We start from the raw sequence: 21,411 nt of genomic DNA on the forward strand, positions 1-21,411 counted from the left end.
AAACAATAACAACAGTAACTGATCACCACCCTGGCCGGTGTGGCTTCAGTTGGTTGAGCATGTCCCATGCACCAAAAGGTCACCAATTTCTTGTCAGGGCATATATGGGGTTTGACCCCTGGTTGGGTTGCATATAGGAGGCAATCAATCAGTGTTTCTCTGTTACATTGATGTTCTCCCCTCTCTTTAAAATCAATAAAAAATATATATATTTAAAAAATAAAAGATCAATCACTGACCACCACAATAAATATAATAATGAAAAAGTTTGAAATATTCTGAGAGTTACCAAAATGTGACTAATGAGTAAATTCTGTTGGAAAAAATGGCACTGAAATACTTGCTCAATGCAGGGTTACCATAAACTTTCAATTTATGAAAATTGCAATATCTATGAAGTGCAATAAAGTGTAGCACAATAACACAAAGTATGCCTGTATTTATTTCATATTAGTCTCTGTCTTCACTCACACACACACACACATTAAACTAAACCTGAATGCTTTCTGGTTTCTTGAGGCCAAATGAGGGAATAGATTCCATTTTTGAAAAGTTAACAATGAAGAGATTGATTTCTCATGAAGACGCTTACTCTTACAATAGATTGAGTCAGAGGAAGAAATTTAAGTTTTCCCCAAATATCCTTCTTTGTCATCCTTCAAGTCATTTTTGGCACAAAAAATCAGATTCCAATCTTTGAGATTCTATAATATAATGGGAAATATGTTAAGAGTAACTTCTAAGGATATAGACAGTACAAAAGAGCTTCTATTATAATTTTTGGCTCTTTTCCTATATCCTTCTTACTTCTTGAGCATTCAGACATTAAATGCTGAGCCTCAGTGAGAACAGTGTTAGCAAAAGACCTAGTGATTCCTGTACTAGGAGGACAAAGAAAGTAGAGAAATCTGACTAATGACTAGTCATATGTAATTTGAGTCCCTCTTTCTAAGTTCAGCCTACCTTGACATTGCTTAATATTGCGGTGCCAGTACCAGCAACACATGTGTACTGGCACAAGCAAATAATAAAGAAAGGTCAAGTTCAGTGAATAAACCTTAATGTTCAACTTTTAACCTCCAATGCCTTAGCACTAGAACAATACAATCAACAGTAGCCACAAAACAACTGGAAGAAAACCATGGAAGCATTACTGACCAGGTGCCACATTCGAGTTGCCCTGAGATTTCAGTTGTGAAGTTGGCAACACACCCTGGGGTGTGTTCGTTCTGCTGTCATCCAAGCCCAGAGACAAGTCCTTTTTGGGGGCTTTAACTGTGGAAACATCATCAGTCATACCCATCTGCTTCTGTCTTCTTCGCTTTTTACTCCACAACTCATGACAGTCTTGCCATAAAGGAAGGCTAGAAAAAAAAAAGAATAAAATTGTTTCTCAGTGGCATTTCTTAACAAAATGCTAATATTTCTTAACAACCAAATTGCCACTCCCACGCCCCTGCAAGTTGTTCTTGAAGACTTAACACACAGGCTTTACAAACTGTTCCAATAAAAATTGCCCTTGATGCACACGTCCTTCAGTCTTTCACCTTTATAAACAGATGGTGGCTTCTGAATAATCACTAAATAATCATTTATTAAAACTATAAGTGAAGAATATATGGTCAGCCCTAACTGATCTGGCTCAGTGGATAGAGCAGCGGCCTGCAGACTGAAGGGTCCAGGGTTCGATACTGTTGTCAAGGGCACATGTCCACGTTGCGGGTTTGATCCCCAGTAGGGGGCGTGCAAGAGGCAGCTGATCAATGATTCCCTTGCATCATTGATGCTTCTATCTCTCCCTCTCCCTTCTTTTCTGAAATCAATAAAAATATATTTTAAAAAAATAATGTATAAAAATGGGTTACAACGATCCTTGGTACAACCTTTTAAAGCCAATTCTTATCATAGAACATCATACATTGAATACGATATTTAAAAGGCAAAAATATGCCATTTGCAGAAACTAGACTAGACAGAGGATTGAAAGTACAAAGACTAAGACATACCAACTGTGAAAAATTTTCTTGCAAAAACTTTTAACTTTTTAATACCCTTGTATTTGCTGCTGTAAGCAAATGCCCTAGAATTAAACTGATGCTAGAGGCATTTCAAAAATAGGTAATCCAGGCTCATTATTCATCAACAAAATTTCTGAATAGCTAGCAAGTATCATCAAAATTACCCTCGATTATGAAACAACTCTACCTGAATGTAATTTCATAAACCTGACAACCATGCAGAATAACTTTTGCTTAAAAAGAGACTTATCTATTTGATTTATAAATATTTTCTTTTTACCCTAACAATCCAATATTGTGTCTATTTAAAATAAGAAAATTAACGCTTGGAAAGGTTAATAAACTTGCCCAGAATAACTACAATTTTCCTTAAGAAGCCGCGACCTGGTGATAAAAGTCTGCAGTCTTCAGCCTATATGTGTTTTCCTCTAAGGATACATGAAGACTTTTTAAGGGGGTACACTTAAAATTGTTTTAAAATAATTTCCATATCCACATGTCCTCTTTCCTACAATTGATCTTTGAGAATGGCCTGCACATTCAGCAAATTCTTTCATACCTCCTCTTTTACAATTACTCTATGTCATGTTATAAAAGAAAGGCATATGCAACAACATGGTTGAATCTTAGCAATGTAATATAATATTAAGCAAAAAAAAAAAGTCATTCTCAAAAGAATACAAACAGCATGACCCCCTTTTATAAAATTAAAAAATATAAATTATTATGAGTACATGTAGATGGCAACAAAAAGTATATACAAAAGAAAACAGGGATGATGGTTACCTCAGGTACAGGAAGGCAAGGGGATATAGGTAGTGGTGTAGGGTTGGAGTGGGGAAAGGTATGATATGATTAAAGTAGATTGTTTTCAAGATTCCAGCTTTCATTTGGTAGGCTCATAGCTGCTTATCAACACCACTGAAAATAACTAAGTAACTAAAGAAAAAAGAGAGCCATGCATGGACCAATGATGAGCGATACAAGGATTATGATTAAACCAAGTCTATGCACCTGAGGTCCAAAAACAAAACAAAGGCATACCTCTCAGCCATCTTACTATGGCGCATTGCCTCAGCGTGTAAAAACCTCCTGGAGTAACAAACAAAGGGACAATTTGAAATATCGATATTGGGAAGCTATAGGCATCATAATCCCGCCAAAGCCTTTCCTCTCCTTTTTCTCCCCCTGGCCCCTCAAGTGTTTTTATAAGATGTGTAGCCTTAGCCTCTGTGGAGATATTCTGAAATCAGATGTACTACAGTACTGCAGTAACGAGTGATTTTACTTCCACCATCCAAATATTCTGGGAATGCAGGGCTCTTATGAAAATGAGTCCCATGAGTGTAAAGCAAAGAAATCCACTAAAAGGGCTTTGTTCCCTCCCATAGTTTAAAGTTAAGAGATTCTTTATGGATGATTTCAACACTCATCTCTAGGACAGATAAACATCACCCAACAAATAGCTAACACAGTATTAAATCAGTGATGCTGACTCAGATATACCAGGAATGTTTCCTAAGATGAGCACATTTTTATGTTCTTTTCTGAAGGTTCGAATACTGGCTCAGCCACTTATTTATTGTGTCTCATTAGGCAAGTAATGACTTCTGTGCCTCAATTTCCATGTTTTTAAAAATGAGATAACAATACATTATAGGGTAGAGGTAATACACGTTAACATATGTAAGATCTTGGGCATGGTTAGGCAATATATTCATGTTTGATTCAATTTATCATCATTCAGAAAGGTAGCTTAAAGCTATTTTTATTAAATCACACCATGAAATATTTATGCAAATATAGCTGGTCATATTTTACCTAATGCATTATTTAATACTTTATACTTGCTATTAAGAAAAAAATTATAGGCTAGGTGCCAGTCTAATTCCCTTTTTAACAATATATATTTTTTTCTCTTTTCATTAAATACTTCAGAAAATTTTGACAGGACATCTAACACAATTAATAGAATTATTTTTTTGTGTTTTTTAATACCCCACTCTCATTTGATTATTCCTTAAAAAATTGATCAGAAGAGTGTATTATATACACATATTTCCTAAGGAATGCCATGCCTTTCTTCATCGTCCTTAGCTCATCAATAATTTATAATTTTAATTATCTATTACATATTATAAAATGAGAGGTAATATTGTTTATATAACTTTTTATTTAAATATTAGATTGTCATCTTTATAATTTTACCTGACTGCCTTAGTGATGTTTCCCATAATTTATTACTGGTTTACAGATTTTTCATCAAAATGTGTATTAATGTTTATTCTTAATGAAAAAAATGTAATCAGGTATGTTCTGATAAAAACAGTGAATTTAGGTGTTACATTTGATAATATAAACAGTGTTTTCAATTAAGTTATGTGGGAGACACTTTTCATAAATTGAAGGGAATACATCTATAGTGCCAAGGTTTTGACAAAAATTTATATAGTTTAAAAATGTAATAAGAAACAATGTAATAAATTGACTGGCAAAGTAACACTGAAATGACATGCTGACTTCCTAATCTTTTGTAAGTATACTGGATTAAAGAAGTATAAATAAAAAGAAAAAGTAACAAGTATAATAAGTATTTTAGTAAGTATTCGTAAAGCTTCTTTGGCTTACTTTCCCCAAAATTTGAAAAATTAAGTGGTTAATGCCTGAATAACTTATCTTTTGGCAAGTCATGTAGTTTCCAGGCTTTACTGTCAAAAACATTAAAGGAGGAAAAAATCTTAAGTTTATATCTGAAAGGTCATTAAAATAATTTTTGATGATTGATTACTATGTGGTTTTGGAGCTATAATATGGAGGGAATTTAAAACTCAGTGATTTAACTATGACAAAACTCCACCTATTCTCAAATGCTTGTTTACAAGGGTACTTATTAAAAATAATACTAAAATTAATGTGGAGCTATTGCATTCTAGAATAAGTACTATTAATTGATAGATATGCAAATTGCATGGGGAAATTAGCCCTACTTATTTCATTAGGTTGCATTTCCAACAAAATTTAGTATTTTTTTCCTTTTCTTAACTGAAATGTGTGCTATTGATATTTGCAATGACAAATTAAGAAAAAGAACTTTGTAGTCAGATTTTAAAAATCAAATTTCCATTTATATGTATACATATATTTGTTTTAAAAATGTATCACAAGGTAATCAATTAATGCTTTCAAGCAAAAATATATGCTGCATTAAAAATCTGCAGAAGCAATGTAAGTCCAAAATGAAAAAAGAGCAATGTCAAATTGTTAGTTTCTTCATACATTTTTATTGTTGTTAATCCTCACCCAAGAATATTTTTCCACTGAGTTTTTGAAAGAATGGAAGGGAGGGGTAGAGACAGAGAGAGAAACATCGATGTAAGAGAGACACATTGATTGGTTGTCTTACGCATGTGGCCCTGGGGCCTGGGATCAAGCCCATAACCAAGGTATGTGCCCTTGACCAGAATCGAACCTGAGACCCTTCAGTCCATGGGCTGACACTCTATCCACTAAGCCAAACGACTAGGGATCTTCATATGTTTTCTAAGGGAATGTTTGTGAATATAAAGATATTTTTATTTCATTGAATATATTTTTAAGAGTGATGTAACTGCTCCATTTAAGTGTCAACATCTATGATACACTGAAAATTACATCTTTTGCAACTATTTAAACCACTGATTTAAAAAGTTTAGATGTTGATTAAAATTGAACTTTCATACAGTTTTAGCAGAATTCTTTCATGTGTAATACCTAAACCAAGATATCAATTTAGATCAACTTAGACATTATCAATATAAGAAAAATGACATTATATTCCTCTTGATATGATAAAGCAGGAAGCACACTTTACTACCTAGCTAGTTCTTGCAAAAAAAAAAATGTTACTCTAATCCTGATATTAAGAAAGCAATTAGTCAGATTTTAGAATGTTTTACAAAACAGCTAGCTTGTACTCTTCAAAAGTGTCAATGCCATAAAAATCTTATCCAAAGAGTGATTAAAGACTGAAAACACATGACAGCTAAATGAAATATGTAAGCTCTGCCCTAAAAAAAAGGGGGAGGGGTATAAAAGAAAATTATTGTGGAGAAATTTGAATATGGGCTATTAAATACTACAATGTTAAATTTCTTATGCTTTATACAGAATTAGTCTTAGTTCTTATAGAATCACTTATAAATGAAGCATCACTTCCACAATATATTATTCAAACAGTTCAGATAAAAGTTTACATAGAGTGATAAAGCAAATATGCTCAAATATTAACTGTTAAATCTAGGTGAAGGACATATGAATGCTCACTGTATTATTTTTTTCTATGTTAATGTAAATGAGAAAAATTTTCAAATCCAAAGTTGAAAAAATTCTTTAAAGGGATACTAGAGCCAAAGTTTCATGACAGCTAATAGCTACTAATAAGCAAACCCAACAAAAATCCATGAGACAATTCAACAATGAATAATTCAGATCCCTCAATATGTCAGATGATATATCCTTTAAGCCTTTCAAATCATCTCCACAAAGGCTATTTTGTATACAGCAAAATCTTAATGAAGCTGAGTATGGGGGTCTCACAGAAATATAGTAAACCCAATCTAAGTGATAAGTGAAAGAGTCAAGATTTGAACTCCAAAGCCCATGTTTGTTCATTTACAATATGTTAACTGTATTACATGGAAACATTTTATTATTGTACGCACAGGCTTGCTTTATGACGCTCATCAGCATTTTTTTAAATTATTAAGAAAATCCCTGCTAAGTTTCTAGATCTTGCCAAGAACCAAATAATCTGCTTTGCCCTCTCCCATTTCCCCAAATTGATCTTAGAGAAAGTATAGGAGCCATAAGAGAGTAAAGTTTCAAACCCAGCTATTCTGACTCCCAAACTCTATGCATTCCACAGACCCCCCCACTGGACAATAAACTCAGTTTATACAGGCTTTTGATACTAATATTCTTTTATCCAATGATTAGAAATTTTATTATATATATAAAAAATGTATTATATAGTTTGCCAGGGAATATATTAGAACTTCTTTCTCTTATTGGACTAACTTGAATTTGAGAGCGGGGTCCACCCTTTACTATATTTGTATTCTTGGGCAAGTTTCTTAACCTCCTTGTGCCTGCTTCCTCTTCTGTATAATGGTGATGATGATAATAATACTCACCTGAGAGTATGAATGTAACACATGAAAAATGTTTAGCATTAGCACTCAAAATTTTAGCAACACCAACGAATAGTATAAGCAGTAGTATGGGTACTATAATAAGCTGCAGCAGTAGTATCTTCCTTGAATTAAAATATATTAATAAAATTGGCTAGAGGAAGGCTACTTTTGTTAGTCCTATGGTTAGAACATTAACCATTATAGATATGCAAATTATATTTTTTATACTGTTATTCTACTTCTTTTTATTTCTTTTAACTTAACTATGAAAAAGCTTCTGAAAGTTACATACAGATGTTATTAAAACTATCCAGTTTCTTTATGTAAGGGATCTAATAATAAAAAGTCACTTACTCTGGTGGGGGCATTTTTGAGGGTTCCACATCCCGCAGGAACTCACATTGAAGAGCTTGTTCTGCAGTGCAGCGCTTACTAGGATCCAAGGCCAGCATGTAATCAAATAAGTCTAGTGCAGCTGCAGGAATACTAACATGAAAGGGTTAAAAAAGTCATTCATGGTCTTTGACACAAGTTTAATGTTTCTTTAGAAGCTTATTTCAAGTACTAGCATTTTATAGCATGTTTATAATACTTTATTCCAGTAAATATCAATTTTCTTTTGAAAAATACTTCACATATTTTTATAACTATCATTCTAATAATTTTAGTTTTGGCAAACAATAGTATATTTTATTACTCTATGGGCAATTTGCTGTTATAACATAAATTAAGAATTGAACAGAATAGTTTCCTACAATAAAAATAAAAACCTGAGCTCAAATAACTTGAAAGATGTTTCAATAAAATTTAAAATAATGTAGAAGTTCTTTCTTATGTAAGTACCAAATCTAACACACAAACACAAACCACTGATTCCATAATGGTGGTGAAATGATAATTTGCATGTAGCAAAGGGAAACTCAAAATAAAATGACACAGAATAATTGTGATAGATCTACTTTGAGTCAATAGAGAATTGAGTAACATTTAGAATTCAGAGTAATTAACTAAACAAACAAAAACCATTCAATGCAATATGGATGTTTAAGCATCCCCTTCTTACAAAACAAATTCTTCTCTTAACTTTCGACGATATTGCTTCTTTGGTTTCATGGTGTTGAAATATGGTAGTTTGATTACATCGGGCCACACTGCAGGACATGGACTCCCACATATACGGCTAAACACATAAAAAGAAGTACATCACTATAAACTACACAGACAAAATAATACAACTGCTATACAAAATATCAACTCACTTAAGTCCTGATATAATTATGGAAATTTTATTAAATATTTCAGTCATCCCAAAATAATTACTTGTTTTAAGAAATCAATTTATTTTCCGTGGATACTTCTAATACTCCAAATATTCAAGTTCCTAGAAAGAAAACCTTCTTATTTATAAAATCAAATCTTAAAGGTAACACTCAAAATATGCTGATCATATGTTGAACAAAATAAAAAATTTATTCCAATAAATTAAGAAACGAGAGTTTAGTATATGCCTTTCTTTGGTCTTATAGGTACCTGTCATTCACCACTTTTCATAAATATAATGAAGTTTGCGATAAAATCAGAAACAGATATACTACACTCAGGAAGGTAAGCACATTGTAAATAAAGACTGTTAAATTCTGTCAACTGGTGGACCCTAAAAGTAACATTCTTAAAACATGTAAGTTCTTTAAAATTGTGCCACAGATTTCAAGGTATTAAGAAATTTTAACTGCTTTACTCTCTGCTTATCTGTATCTTAAAAATACTAATTTTTAAAAAAGATATTTTTAAAATAATCCTCACCAGAGGACATGTTTTTATTGTTTTTTTTCATATATATATAAAGAGAGAAATGTTGATGTGAGAGAAACATCGATTGGTTGCTCCCATCCGCGGTATGTGCCCTGACTGGAATCCAACTGCAACCTTTTGGTGTTCAGCAAGCAGGTCAAACTCAAAGGCTAACATGGGCCAAACAAACAAGGTTTAAGTGTATGTGGGCCGCAAAAAAACAACCTTCCATTTTCATAGAAACGTAGGTTTATTTCAATAGAGACATGCTGAATACAAAGGGCTGAAATAAATGAGTAATTGTTAACATAAAATATAGAACATTTTAATAAAAATTAGTATTTTTGAACATTAACTTACCAGACAATGAATAACTGCACAGATTAATAAGCATATCACAAATAAACCTATTTTTCTTGTCCTCCAAAGGCGAATTATTTCCTGTTGCACACACCAAACCAAGTCAGTACAAGACTAATAACGGGGCAATGGGCTGCTGAAATATTCGCTGCTAGCATTAGTGGAAATGGTGCGCCTGCGCGTAAGGCGCGTAAGGGAAATGAATGCAACACGATTATAATAATCAGTCATTATTGAATGTTGTAGTTCATTACTAATAATTATGTGTAACAGGATATTGTAAGAATTAACTTACAAAATTTTTATTAAAACGTTTCTTACATACCATTACATTGGCTGGGCCGCAAAAACATTCATTGTGGGCTGCGAGTTTGACATGCTTGGTGCTTACAGGACAACGGTTCCAATCAATTGAGCCACCCAACCAGGGCGAAAACCCTCATAATTATTTTATTAATTACTAAGTCTTTGTTACAATAATTTACTTAAAAAATGCAGTAATAGGTAACTCCAGCTGGTAAATAGTTAAAAACTGATTTTGGTAATAGGCAGATAAAAAATTGGTTAAATATGCTTAACTTAAATATACTAAATCTCAAGGATAAATGTATATAGTATGTAAAATGATCAGCTGGTATTTAAACGTAAAAAGAAAAGGCCCATGTATTGCTGACTAAAAATATTCTAAACATATATAAATATAAATGTATGCACCAATGTGCATAAGCACTTGACAAGTGAAATTGCCATTCTTTAGTAGGGCTTCAGAATGCTATCTCAGAAACACGTTTATTATGTAAGAGAACCTCTCACACTTTTAAAGTTATATGTCAACCAAACTGTGCTTTTTGTTTCAATATACGATAATCTCCCTTAACTATGAGGGATATGTTCCAAGCCCCCAGTGGATGCCTGTAACCAGGAATAGTAGCAAACCCTATGCATGCAATGTTTTTTTCCTATATATGCATACACACCTATGGTAAAGTTTAATTTATAAATTAGGCACAGCAAGAAATTAACAACTCTAATAATCAAATAGAAAAATTATAACAATATTCTGTAATAAAAGTTATATGAATGTGGTCTCTCTCTCTCAAAATGTCCTTTCTTTTTTTATTGACTTCAGGGAGGAAGGGAGAATGAGAGAGAGATGGAAACATCAATGATGAGAGAGAATCATAGATTGGCTGGCTCCTGCATGTCCCCTACTGGGAATCAAGCCTAAAACCGGGCGTATGCCCTGATGGGGAATTGAATTGTGACCTCTTGATTCATAGGTCGACGCTCAACCACTGAGCCACACCGGCTGGGCAAAATCCTTTTTTTAATAAAAATTTATTTTATAATTTTTTAAATTTTATTGATTTCAGAGACAGAAATAGCAAGAGAGAAACATCTATGTGAGAAAGAAACATTGATTGACTGCCTCCTGCACACACCCTGATTAGGGATTGAACCCACAACCTGGGTATGTGTCCTGACCTGGAACTGACCTGCCACTTCTTTGTGTATGGTATGATGCTCCAACCAACTGAACACCACCAGCTAGGGCTCTCTCAAAGTATCTTATTGCACTGTACTTAACCTTATACAGTGTGGACACCCTGCACAAAGGGATGATTCATGTTCCCCGTGGGAAGGAATGGGATGACCTAAGATATTGCACTACCAGGAACATCACATAACTTAAAACTATGTTTTATTTCTAGAATGTTACATTTAATATTTTCAGACCGAGGGTAACCAAAATTGAAACCACAGATAATGGGGACTACTATAGTTTTCGATTTTTATAAGCCCAAGCTTTAAGAAAAGTACCAAAATCTTATTCGTTGTCCACTCCCACTCTTTTCTTTTTTAGGGAAGAAAGCCAAACTAGGAGCATGGCCTTTTATAATCTGGTCCCAAACTGCCTTCCCTAGTCTCATCTCCCAATTCCTCTCTCCCCACAGACCAAGCATGCCTCCATACTGATGCTCATATTCCTTTCTCCCTAGATCAGTGATGGCGAACCTATGACACGCATGTCAGAGGTGACACGCGAACTCATTTTTTGGTTGATTTTTCTTTGTTAAATGGCATTTAAATGTATAAAATAAGTATCAAAAATATAAGTCTTTGTTTTACTATGGTTGCAAATATCAAAAAATTTCTATATGTGACACAGCACCAGAGTTAAGTTAGGGTTTTTCAAAATGCTGACACGCTGAGCTCAAAAGGTTCGCCATCACTGCCCTAGATCCTACCTAGCTAAATCTTTTTCACTTCTCAAGGGTCAGATAAAAAGTAATCCATTCACAGAAGTCTTTATCCCCTATACTACTCAAAATGATTGCTCTGTGCATGCTACTTGTTTCCTTTAATACTATTTCATCCTGCTTTGTATTTTAGTTGTTTACATGGATGCTTGTCTTACTAAATTATTATTTGGAAACCATGATCTGTAAACAATATACAGGTGGGAAAGGGAATAAGAAATATGTTAATGGCAAAGAGAAGTACTCAGGCAAAAGTATGAAGTGGCCAAATTTAGACATTTAGGAGGAAGACTAAGAAAATCAGTACAGGAGGAATTTAGAGCTCAGGGAGGTTTACCTGGAAGATAAACAGGGGCCACACAATTCAGTTTTAAGAGGCAGTTTGCCTAACTAAAGTTGACCCTTAAATAATCCAGTTCTGCACGAGTCCACTTATACACAATCTTTTTCAATAAATGCTGTAAATGTATTTTGCTTACAGTAACATTTGTTTCCTCTAGCTTACTTTATTGTAAGAGTACAGTATACATGTAACAGGATATTTATTAGCTGACTGTTTCTGTTATTTGGCAAGGCCTCTGACAGCAGTAGGCTATTAGTTCAGTTTGGGGGTAGTCAGAAGTTATACTCAGATTTGACTGCATCTGGGGTCGGTGCCACAACCTCCCGTGTTATTCAACGGTCAACTGTACAATAAAGACAAACTTCAGAACTGAATCCTATGTGATAATGATCAAATTGCATTGCATAAGAATCTGTTTCTTCTTTCATAAAACAGATTAATTTTACTTAAGAGCTGTGAAATTAAATGAACTAGCATCCTGGCCCATTAATAGCCTTATAATAAATATCAGTTTCAATACCTCTTAGCTAAAGAGTTTTAATTACTTCATTATATACGTGGTGGGAAATTATCTAAGTCTTAAAATTATCAATTGGTACCAGCATTCAGGATGGAATAGACATACTGAGGCATGGAAAGTTACTAGAAACTAGGGAAGCAGATAGGAATTGATAACTACGTATTAGCAACATCTGTGCCTGATGATCAGCCAGCTATCCGAAAATCATTTACTGAAAATGTCTTAAAATGTATCATATGCTAAACCTCAAATATTTGAGGTCTAATTTTGAAATCTATTACCTGACTTATACATTCTGATGTCAATATGAGTTCTACATTTTTTATGAGGCTGACAGGACAAACCCCTCTACCTACCCATTCCTCTAATTAGTCTCCTCAGAATTTCCTTACAGCTAAAATGTAGAATCGATACTGCCACACTCCATAAGTAAGAGCATCCTATTGGAATTCAACTACTGCTCTGAATTTATAGATTAATTCAGAAAGTATTGCTATCCTTACAAAGCTTAATATTTCTATCACAACAATATTAAACTTTTAATATTTCATTCATTTTAATATATATTTCTTCAATTAGATCTTACATATATTTCTAAATGTATATTTTTTATTGATTTTAGAGAGGAAGGGAGAGAGACAGAAACATCAATGATGAGAATCCTTGATCGGCTACCTCCTGCACGCCCCCCACTGGCATGTGCCCTTGGCCAGAATCGAACCTGGGACCCTTTAGTCCGTAGGCTGATGCTTGATCCACTGAGCCAAACTGGCTAGGGCTTATATATTTCTTTTTTACAGGTGTGTGTTTTGTTTTGTTTTTACTTTTTAAAAATTCCTATCCTTGTTGTATTCCCTAAGCATAAGTAGGAAAGTTTTACTGTAGGAAAAGCTTGAAATTTGACATAAAAATTTTAGGTAGCCATCTGAGATCCTATGACTCCTAAGTTTTAGTAGTAGTTTCTTTGAGGCTTTCTAGGTTTATAATTGTATTACCTGTAATCAAAATTCATCCATTTTTTCAAATGAGTATACCTCTTTATCATTATGGCATGTTACATTATATAGTAATTTCCAATCAATGTAAGAATGATAATGATGTGCTACACAATACTGGATAATTTTGTTTTGTTTCTGATTTTAATGGGAGTACTTTCATTGCTTACCACTGGGAAAGATGATGTCTTTCGTTTGAAAACAATACATAATAAAGATAGTGACTGGTACACAAAAATTCAGCCAGATGTCCTATTCAGGAAGCATTTTTTATTCCTTTTTACTATGGATTTAAATATTTAAAGGATGCTTTAGTGTAATCAGTTTAATTTTTAGAAACCTTATAATCATTATCTGCATTTCCTTCCCTAAGCTACTAATGTAGTAAAAAGTTTCCTTAATACTTGATTATCCTTACATTCAGAAAAGGAATGCCACCTAGGCCTAATAAAAGTACTATTATTTTAGTAATATGCTGCATTCTACTTGTTAATTTGTCCTGCATCAATACTCATGTGAGATTGGTATATAGCAGCAGTTTTCAAAATTGGGGTCCAAAGACCCTTGGGTGTCCCCTAGGCCCTTCGAGGGCCTGGCACTTTGAAGGTATTACTAAGACATTATGTGCCCTTTTCAATATGTTGACTTACTACTGATAGTAGACAGCCAATAGTGGGTAAAACTACCAGAACCTTAACATGATTCAAGGCAATGACACAAAGCAGTTAGTACTCTTCATTACCACACAATCTAGGAGCAAGGCGGAAGCCAGTTTCACTTAAGAATGTACTTGTTGAAGCAGTAAAAAATATTAATGTATTAAACCTAATACTTTGAGGATATATCTTTTTAACATTCTCAGTAATGAAATATAAAATACTCATAAAGCACTTCTGCACAACAAAATCTGATAGCTACCTTGAGAAGCACCTAAACAATTATTTGAGTTGCAAGCTGAAGTAGCTGCTTTATTCACGGATCGCTTTTACCTGCAAAAACAACTACAAACTATGATCATTCAGACTTGGGTATCTGTCAGACATTTTCTCAAAATATGTTCAAATCAGTTTTTTACTTCAAGGAAGACAATTGCAATATTTACTGCCAATTACACAATTCAAGCTTTCAGGAGAAAAATCAGAATACTAGAAAGCTTATTATCTACCCCATGAAATTGACAGCTTCATAATAAATACCTCCAGGCTTCTCTGCTGAGAACAGTGGTGATAATAAATAATATATAATGAAATGTTACATGTGGAAGAGATGCCCAATTTAGTGATACAATATTTTCCAAATGACCAATATACAATTTATAAAATCATCAGAGTTGTAAAAAATCCATTCAGATGGTAAGAGAGACCAATGGATTTCAATATATTAGAGTACAAAGTATTCCTTCATTTGGTTTCAGATTGCACATAACTAACCTGTAAAAAAATTACCATTTATTTAGTGCAGTTTCAAAAAAGAATATGCACAAAGATTTGAAAAGACTAGTGAGAACAGTGTATCACAGACATAAGGATCCCATATGTACTTACTAAGCCAAAAAGTAAAAGATTTCTAAAAATATAAAAATGCTATTCATTTCACCAACATTTATTTCCATTTAGAAGATGATTTTTTACAATTTTAGATGTTATTTTTAACCTATTATTTTTAAATAAATTAAAAGTATTTTTAATTTATCAGTTTTAATTTCAGATGTGGTAAATATCAATAAATACTATCAACATAAACAAAAGCTTCTGGGGTCTTTCATAATATTTAAAAGTGTAGATAGGTTTTGAGACCAAAACTGCTTAAGAAGCACAAGTCTACAGAATTTTTTTATGTTATTATTTACATATGCTTCATTTTTTAAAAAATGGGAACTTTCCTTCTTTTCCTATATTCTGAAAAAAGCCAAAGCCTGTGCCATTAATGTTTTTAAAATTTCACCTGAGTCACCATCCAAGCCTGAGGCTTTGGAGGGAAGAGTAGTGGGGGGAATAGGGGAAGGCTGGATAGAGAGAAGCAGGATTCTTTTCACTCCAATCTATTTTCAATTTCTTCCATGATTATAAGTGTCTTTTATTTCATAAGTAACGTACACTGTGTGATATATAAACAGTCTTTCGCTGGCAGCAAGAAGTCTTATAAAGGATTGACTCTTGTATAAAAACATTTTTGCCCTCATTCATCCCACTATGTCCTCACCTTTGCTTTTCACTTTTTCCATCACTTTTTAAAAACTTTAGAATGAAAAAGCGGGGAGAAGGAGGGGGAGGTGGAGACGGGGAGGGAGGGAGGAAGAGGGAAGGGGAGAAGGGAAAAGGGAGAGAGAAGGGGAGGGGGGAGGGAGAGGGAGAGGGAGAAACATCAATTTGTTGTTCCACTTATTTATGCCTTCACTGGTTGATTTTTACATATGCCCTGACCAGGGATCAAACCTGCAACCTTGGTGTATCAAGAGGACGCTCTAACCAACTCAGCTAAGCGGCCAGGGCTTGCCATCACTTTTTAACCTATGCTCTTCTATCCCAAAACTTTTGTGATCTGCCTAAGATACTTTTTGGGACAAAGCAACATACAGACTACCTGCCTACTGTAGTAGTATAAAGCTCTTTAAGACAGATTCTGATTAGTATTCCCACTCTTGATCAGCTTACACATTATTTTTATAATACAAACTCTGGACCTCATCATTCCTGTGGCGTTTTGTTTTGTTTTTAAGATGACAGAAATATCCCAGCATTACTGCAAATAAGATGGGGGGCGGGGGGGAGTATGTATTGGAAACTTACATTTATTTAATTCTTATAACCCTAAGCAGAAGTCCTGTTTTACTTGTGGAGAAACAAACACTACGGAACTTACCGTAAGTCACAAGTGCAGGAAGTGGCTGATGGTCATTGGAAGGGAGGTCTGTAAGATTCCAAAGCCCACCCCTTTCAATACACTCTGCTGCCTCCTTCAAATCAGAGACTTGTTTCTTTTATCAGAAACTTCCATTTTCTCTTCATATTTTAAAAAATAATGCTATAGAATCAAAGGTGAAGCATCTCTTTCTGTTTTAAATATGGTCTCTTACCAACAAAACAAAAACATTCTGAAATATATAAACTGGAAAGCAAAACAGTCCATGCTGATAAACAATTCCAGACTCTTGATGTGTTTGTTTTACCTAAATGGGATCAAATTAAACATAGACTTCTGGAAAACTGCTCTTTTCATGGAATCATGCTGCTTTTCCACGTTAGCACCTTCAGATCTACCATTTCCTTGTTAATTACTATCCACTTCGCTGCTAAGCAGATGGACTGGGCTTTCTTCCTTTTCCCGTGTGTTCACACTAAGCTAATGCTCATAAATAACAACTACACTCATGCCTCAGGATTTTGATTACTTTGCTGTTCCTTCATTTCTTTCAGATCTCTGCTCAAATGATACCTTATGGGAGAGACATCCCTTCTACCGACAACACCACCTTCTACCATTTTCCATCCCTTCACATATAAGCACTCGATATATTTTATTGTTTATGTTTGCTGTCTTCAACTAGAAAGTAAAAGAAGTTGTGTGCCAGTTATGAGGCACTGAGGATATAGCCTTGACCCTCCGTTGTGTCCTAAAAGAACCTATGAACTGGCACACAACCAGCAGTCAATAAATACTGTTCAATTAATCTCCTAACTTGAAATGTCTTCTGTATTATAATGTAAGGTCCATATAAACTTGGTTTATTTCTGGACTTTCCATATAATCCTTTTGCTTTATCTATGTATCATGTGCCAGTACAAAATAGTCTTATTAGTTACTATAATTTTGTTTTAACATATGATATGCCAAATTTTCCTTCTTTTTGAGAATTTTCTTGATTATTGCCATATTTCTTTCTCCAGGATGAATATCAAAAATCAAACATCATTTCAAAATTTTTTTTAAGTTCTCAGTAGAACTACAATGATATAGAATGAATTATCATATTTAAGAACAATTAAGTCTTCCTAGTCTAAAACAAGTTATGTCTAAATAATAGTTATTCAATCTTCTTTATAGTTTTAAGCAGGACATTATAGTTTTTAATATTTCTGGAGAATATATGGTGGTGGTTTTTAAAAAAGCATCTTTCCCACCATGTTTCTAACTGGTGATTATTGGTTCATATTTTATAAAAGCTATTGTTTTTAATATGTATGATTATGTAACATATATTAGCACATTTTTGTGTATACACACATACACACACAATTTTAACACTTCCCCATTTTACCAAACTTGTTATTTAAGATGTTTCAGGTAATTCCTTTCTATGTTGCATGCATACATGTGATGTTATCTATAATAATAAAAGTGTAGTATGCTAATTAGACTGGACAGCTGAATGACCTTCTGGACGAATTTTGTGCATCGGGCCTCTAGTCATATATGAATTATGACAATTCTGCCTTCATTTTTCCACTGTTATACCTCTTATTGGATCCCTTTTCTAATTCTCTTAGGTAACTGGTTAGTACTTCTCAAACACTCTTAAATAATACTAGAAGACAACTTTTTATCATTCTTGTCTTCTAATATTTCACCACTAAATATTATTCAGGCTACTAATTTGTGATATACATTTTTATCATGTTAAAGAAATATCTCTCTACACTTCCTCAGTTTAGCAAGTTTATATTACCTATTCAACACCTATCAAGATAACCATATTATTTTTCTTCTATTAAAATGTAGAGTTATAAGAACAGACTTCCTAAAATGAAGCACCCTTTATTCTTGAAGTGAACTTTACTTGACTTTCTGCAAGTTAATTTTCTAATGAAAAGCCTGACACTATTGGCTAATCTCTCCTTTTGAATTTTTGGACTAATATTCTATAGAAATTTTTCATGTTGTCTTTGTCAATTTGAAGTTTGTATCACACTAACTTTGTAAAAAGTTTTCTTACATTGTACTGAGAATTGATTAAAAGTTTGGATACTAAGGTAAAAATGTCTACATTTAAATTTTAATTTTGTCACCATTCTAGTTATTTGAGCCTGAACAAATTCTTTATTTCTGTAAAGTCTATTTTCCTTAACTTTATAAAAAGAAGACAAAGGGTTGTTAAAGAGCTCAAATGTGGCCAATTCAGATGAAATTCTTAGAACAATGCTTGCATCATATGTGTGAACTTATTATTAAAATAGATGCCCTAGTATCCAATACAATCAGAACAAACAGTAAGTAAACTGAAAAAATGGTCAGAGGGAATCATAAAAAAAAAAGATACACATACATAATTTAAACATTTTTATTTTAACATAAAATTTATAAATGAACATTTATTCTCCAATCTCCTGACATAGCCAACGCTTTCTCTTTGCACAGAGGATTCACTGAATGGGATTCTACATTAGCTTTCTTGCATAAACCACATCGATACATATCATCAAGGATTTAAAACAATCAGAGTGTCTTCTAAATTTTTATGACTTTTCTTTCTAATGTATATCTATTTGCCAAACTTTAAGTCCTTGCAAAGCACTGCATCTGTTAATTAAATGACAAATACACAGTAATAAAAAGTTGGCATGAAAGATTGGAAACAACTGCCTATTGGTCATCATACTCTTCAACTAGTGGGATAGTTACCAGAGCTACTAGCTGCAAAAATTCAGCTTCCATGTTATCTAAGCTAGTATTATTTACAGAAGAAATGGAAAGTTATCTACTAATCTAACAAGTCTATTGAAGGAAAAATTCATAGTATATTGGTATCTGTCTCATATCAATTTCTTTTCTAAAAGTTTTCATGCATATTTTAAAATACTTATGCAAATCTTACAAGTTGTAAATTAAGCCTATATAATAAAGGGGTAATACGCAAATTGACCCCAACAGTGGAACAACTGGTCAGTATGATGCGTACTGACCAGCAGGGGGCAGACACGAGACGAAGGAGCTGTCCCCTGGTGGTTAGTGTGCTTCCACAGAGGGAGTGCCACTCAGCCAGAAGCCAGCTCAGAGCTGGCCAGCACAGCGGCGGTGGCGGGAGCCTCTCCCACCTCTGCAGCAGCGCTAAGCCATTAGTTAGACATCTCCCAAGGGCTCCTGAACTGCCAGAGGGATGTCTGACTGCCAGTTTAGGCCCAATCCCCCGGGGAGTGGGCCTAAGCCAGCAAGTGGACATCCCTGAGGGCTCCTGGACTGTGAGAGGGCGCAGGCCAGGCTGAGGGACCCCAACCCCCCAGGTGCACAAATTTTCGTGCACCAGGCCTCTAGTATTATATATATATGGGGGGAAAGCTCTTTTTTTTAAAAAAAAAATATATTTCTTCATTGACCTCAGAGAGGACTGGAGAGGGGAGAGAGAGAAACATCAATGATGAGAGAGAATCACCGATCAGCTGCCTCCCACATGCCCCCCACTGGGGACCAAGCCCTCAACCCAGGCATGTGCCCTTGGCTGGAATCGAACCCGGGACCCCTCAGTCCGCAGGCTGATGCTCTATCCACCAAGCCAAGCCAGCCAGGGCAGGAAAGTTCTTTTTTAAAAAAAATTATTTAAAATATTAGATGAAGAGAAAGGTGACTGATGTATGATAATTACTTACAACCTAGGTCATATGATGGGCTCAAATCATGAAGACCTATGCTTTATGATGAATATATTTTGCTGTGTATACATATGTAGATACATTTAAACATATATGCAAATGTATATAAAATAAGAGTATTTCTTTGCAATATCCCAAACCATTAAGTCTTCCGTCCTGTCATACTTAATGAAAATGTATCTACCATTCATTTTCTCCTCCCTCATATTTATTCTTCCTTCTCATCTTTTCTACTTCAAGCCCTTTGATTTAAACACACACACACACACACACACACACACACACACACAGATTTAGAGACCTTAAGACCCTTAATTTTACTAGATCAAAGTGCCTGCATTCTAGTTTCTCTATCATTCAGCAGTCATTAGAGCCTTCAAGAGAATCATGCTGTTCTCCCTCTGAAAACATTCTGAAAGATTTTAAATATCCTACAGAGTATAACAACCTCCACTCGGCAAATACTACAATCATAAGCTTACCTTATTAATTCTAGTTGTGCAAGCTCCTGATTTGCTTGAAATATAGGTTTTTTAGTGAAGAGTTCACCAAGGATACATCTAATGGAAAAAATACCCATCATTAGCAAATGATATGGATTTTACTTAACAAAGGGTTCAAGTAAATTAAACCAATCAATAAATCTATCTTACCCACAGCTCCACACATCAATAGCTGGTGTATACCGTTCTTCTCCCAACAGCAGTTCAGGTGGACGGTACCATAAAGTGATGACCTTGTTAGTATATGGCCGACTAAAACAAAGCAAAACAAACAAAAAAAACACACCAACTCTTTAGATTTATTATCTGTTAGCATAAGAGAAATTCTCTTAGGAAATATTAGTTTGGCTGCCCAAAAAGAAACTAAAATCCTAACTAAAATCACTTTCATATGCCTACTAAATACCGACAGATAATATATGATTATAAAATACATGTGAGCAATGTGATTAACTGAAAAATCCCTTAATATATAAAAATAAAAATTGGCTGGTTTTAATTATAATGTGGCCAAAGAAAGGTCTTTTTATCAACTCCACTGTTCAGTACTGCTTTTCCTTTCTATAATAATGTTTAAAGAGATTTACTGCCTTAAAGAGAGTTGATTTTGACCAAACCTGGCAAATGACCAATATGTAGCAAGATATAGTTTCAACTGGAACACCTAACAAAAGTTTTCAACTGGGCATATCTCTGGCAATCTTTCATTGGTTTCAATCCACTTTAGTATGTGAACAGAAAGTACAGAAATGTAGATCGTAGTAGCTGAAGTCTATGCTGCAAAAAATCACTAGCAACAGGTATAATACTTTATCAGATGATTCCTTTGTCACCTTCTAACAGAGAGGATATATATATATATATA

General features: G+C 34.0%; 1 protein-coding gene across 1 annotated transcript in view; it reads right to left on the bottom strand.

Annotated features, from left to right (window-relative positions):
- CDK13 (cyclin-dependent kinase 13) overlaps positions 1-21,411 on the bottom strand; it is a 147,804-nt gene that overhangs the window by 11,203 nt on the left and 115,190 nt on the right. The window contains exons 9-13 of the mRNA XM_015562061.1: positions 20,697-20,798; positions 20,526-20,603; positions 8,253-8,369; positions 7,544-7,675; positions 1,159-1,364 (exon numbers count right to left, since the gene is read on the bottom strand). Coding sequence (XP_015417547.1) covers positions 1,159-1,364; positions 7,544-7,675; positions 8,253-8,369; positions 20,526-20,603; positions 20,697-20,798 — 635 coding nt within the window. The remainder of the gene's footprint in view (positions 1-1,158; positions 1,365-7,543; positions 7,676-8,252; positions 8,370-20,525; positions 20,604-20,696; positions 20,799-21,411) is intronic.

Source organism: Myotis davidii, unplaced genomic scaffold, assembly GCF_000327345.1.
Source record: "Myotis davidii unplaced genomic scaffold, ASM32734v1 scaffold2457, whole genome shotgun sequence".
NCBI classification, from domain to species: Eukaryota; Metazoa; Chordata; class Mammalia; order Chiroptera; family Vespertilionidae; genus Myotis; species Myotis davidii.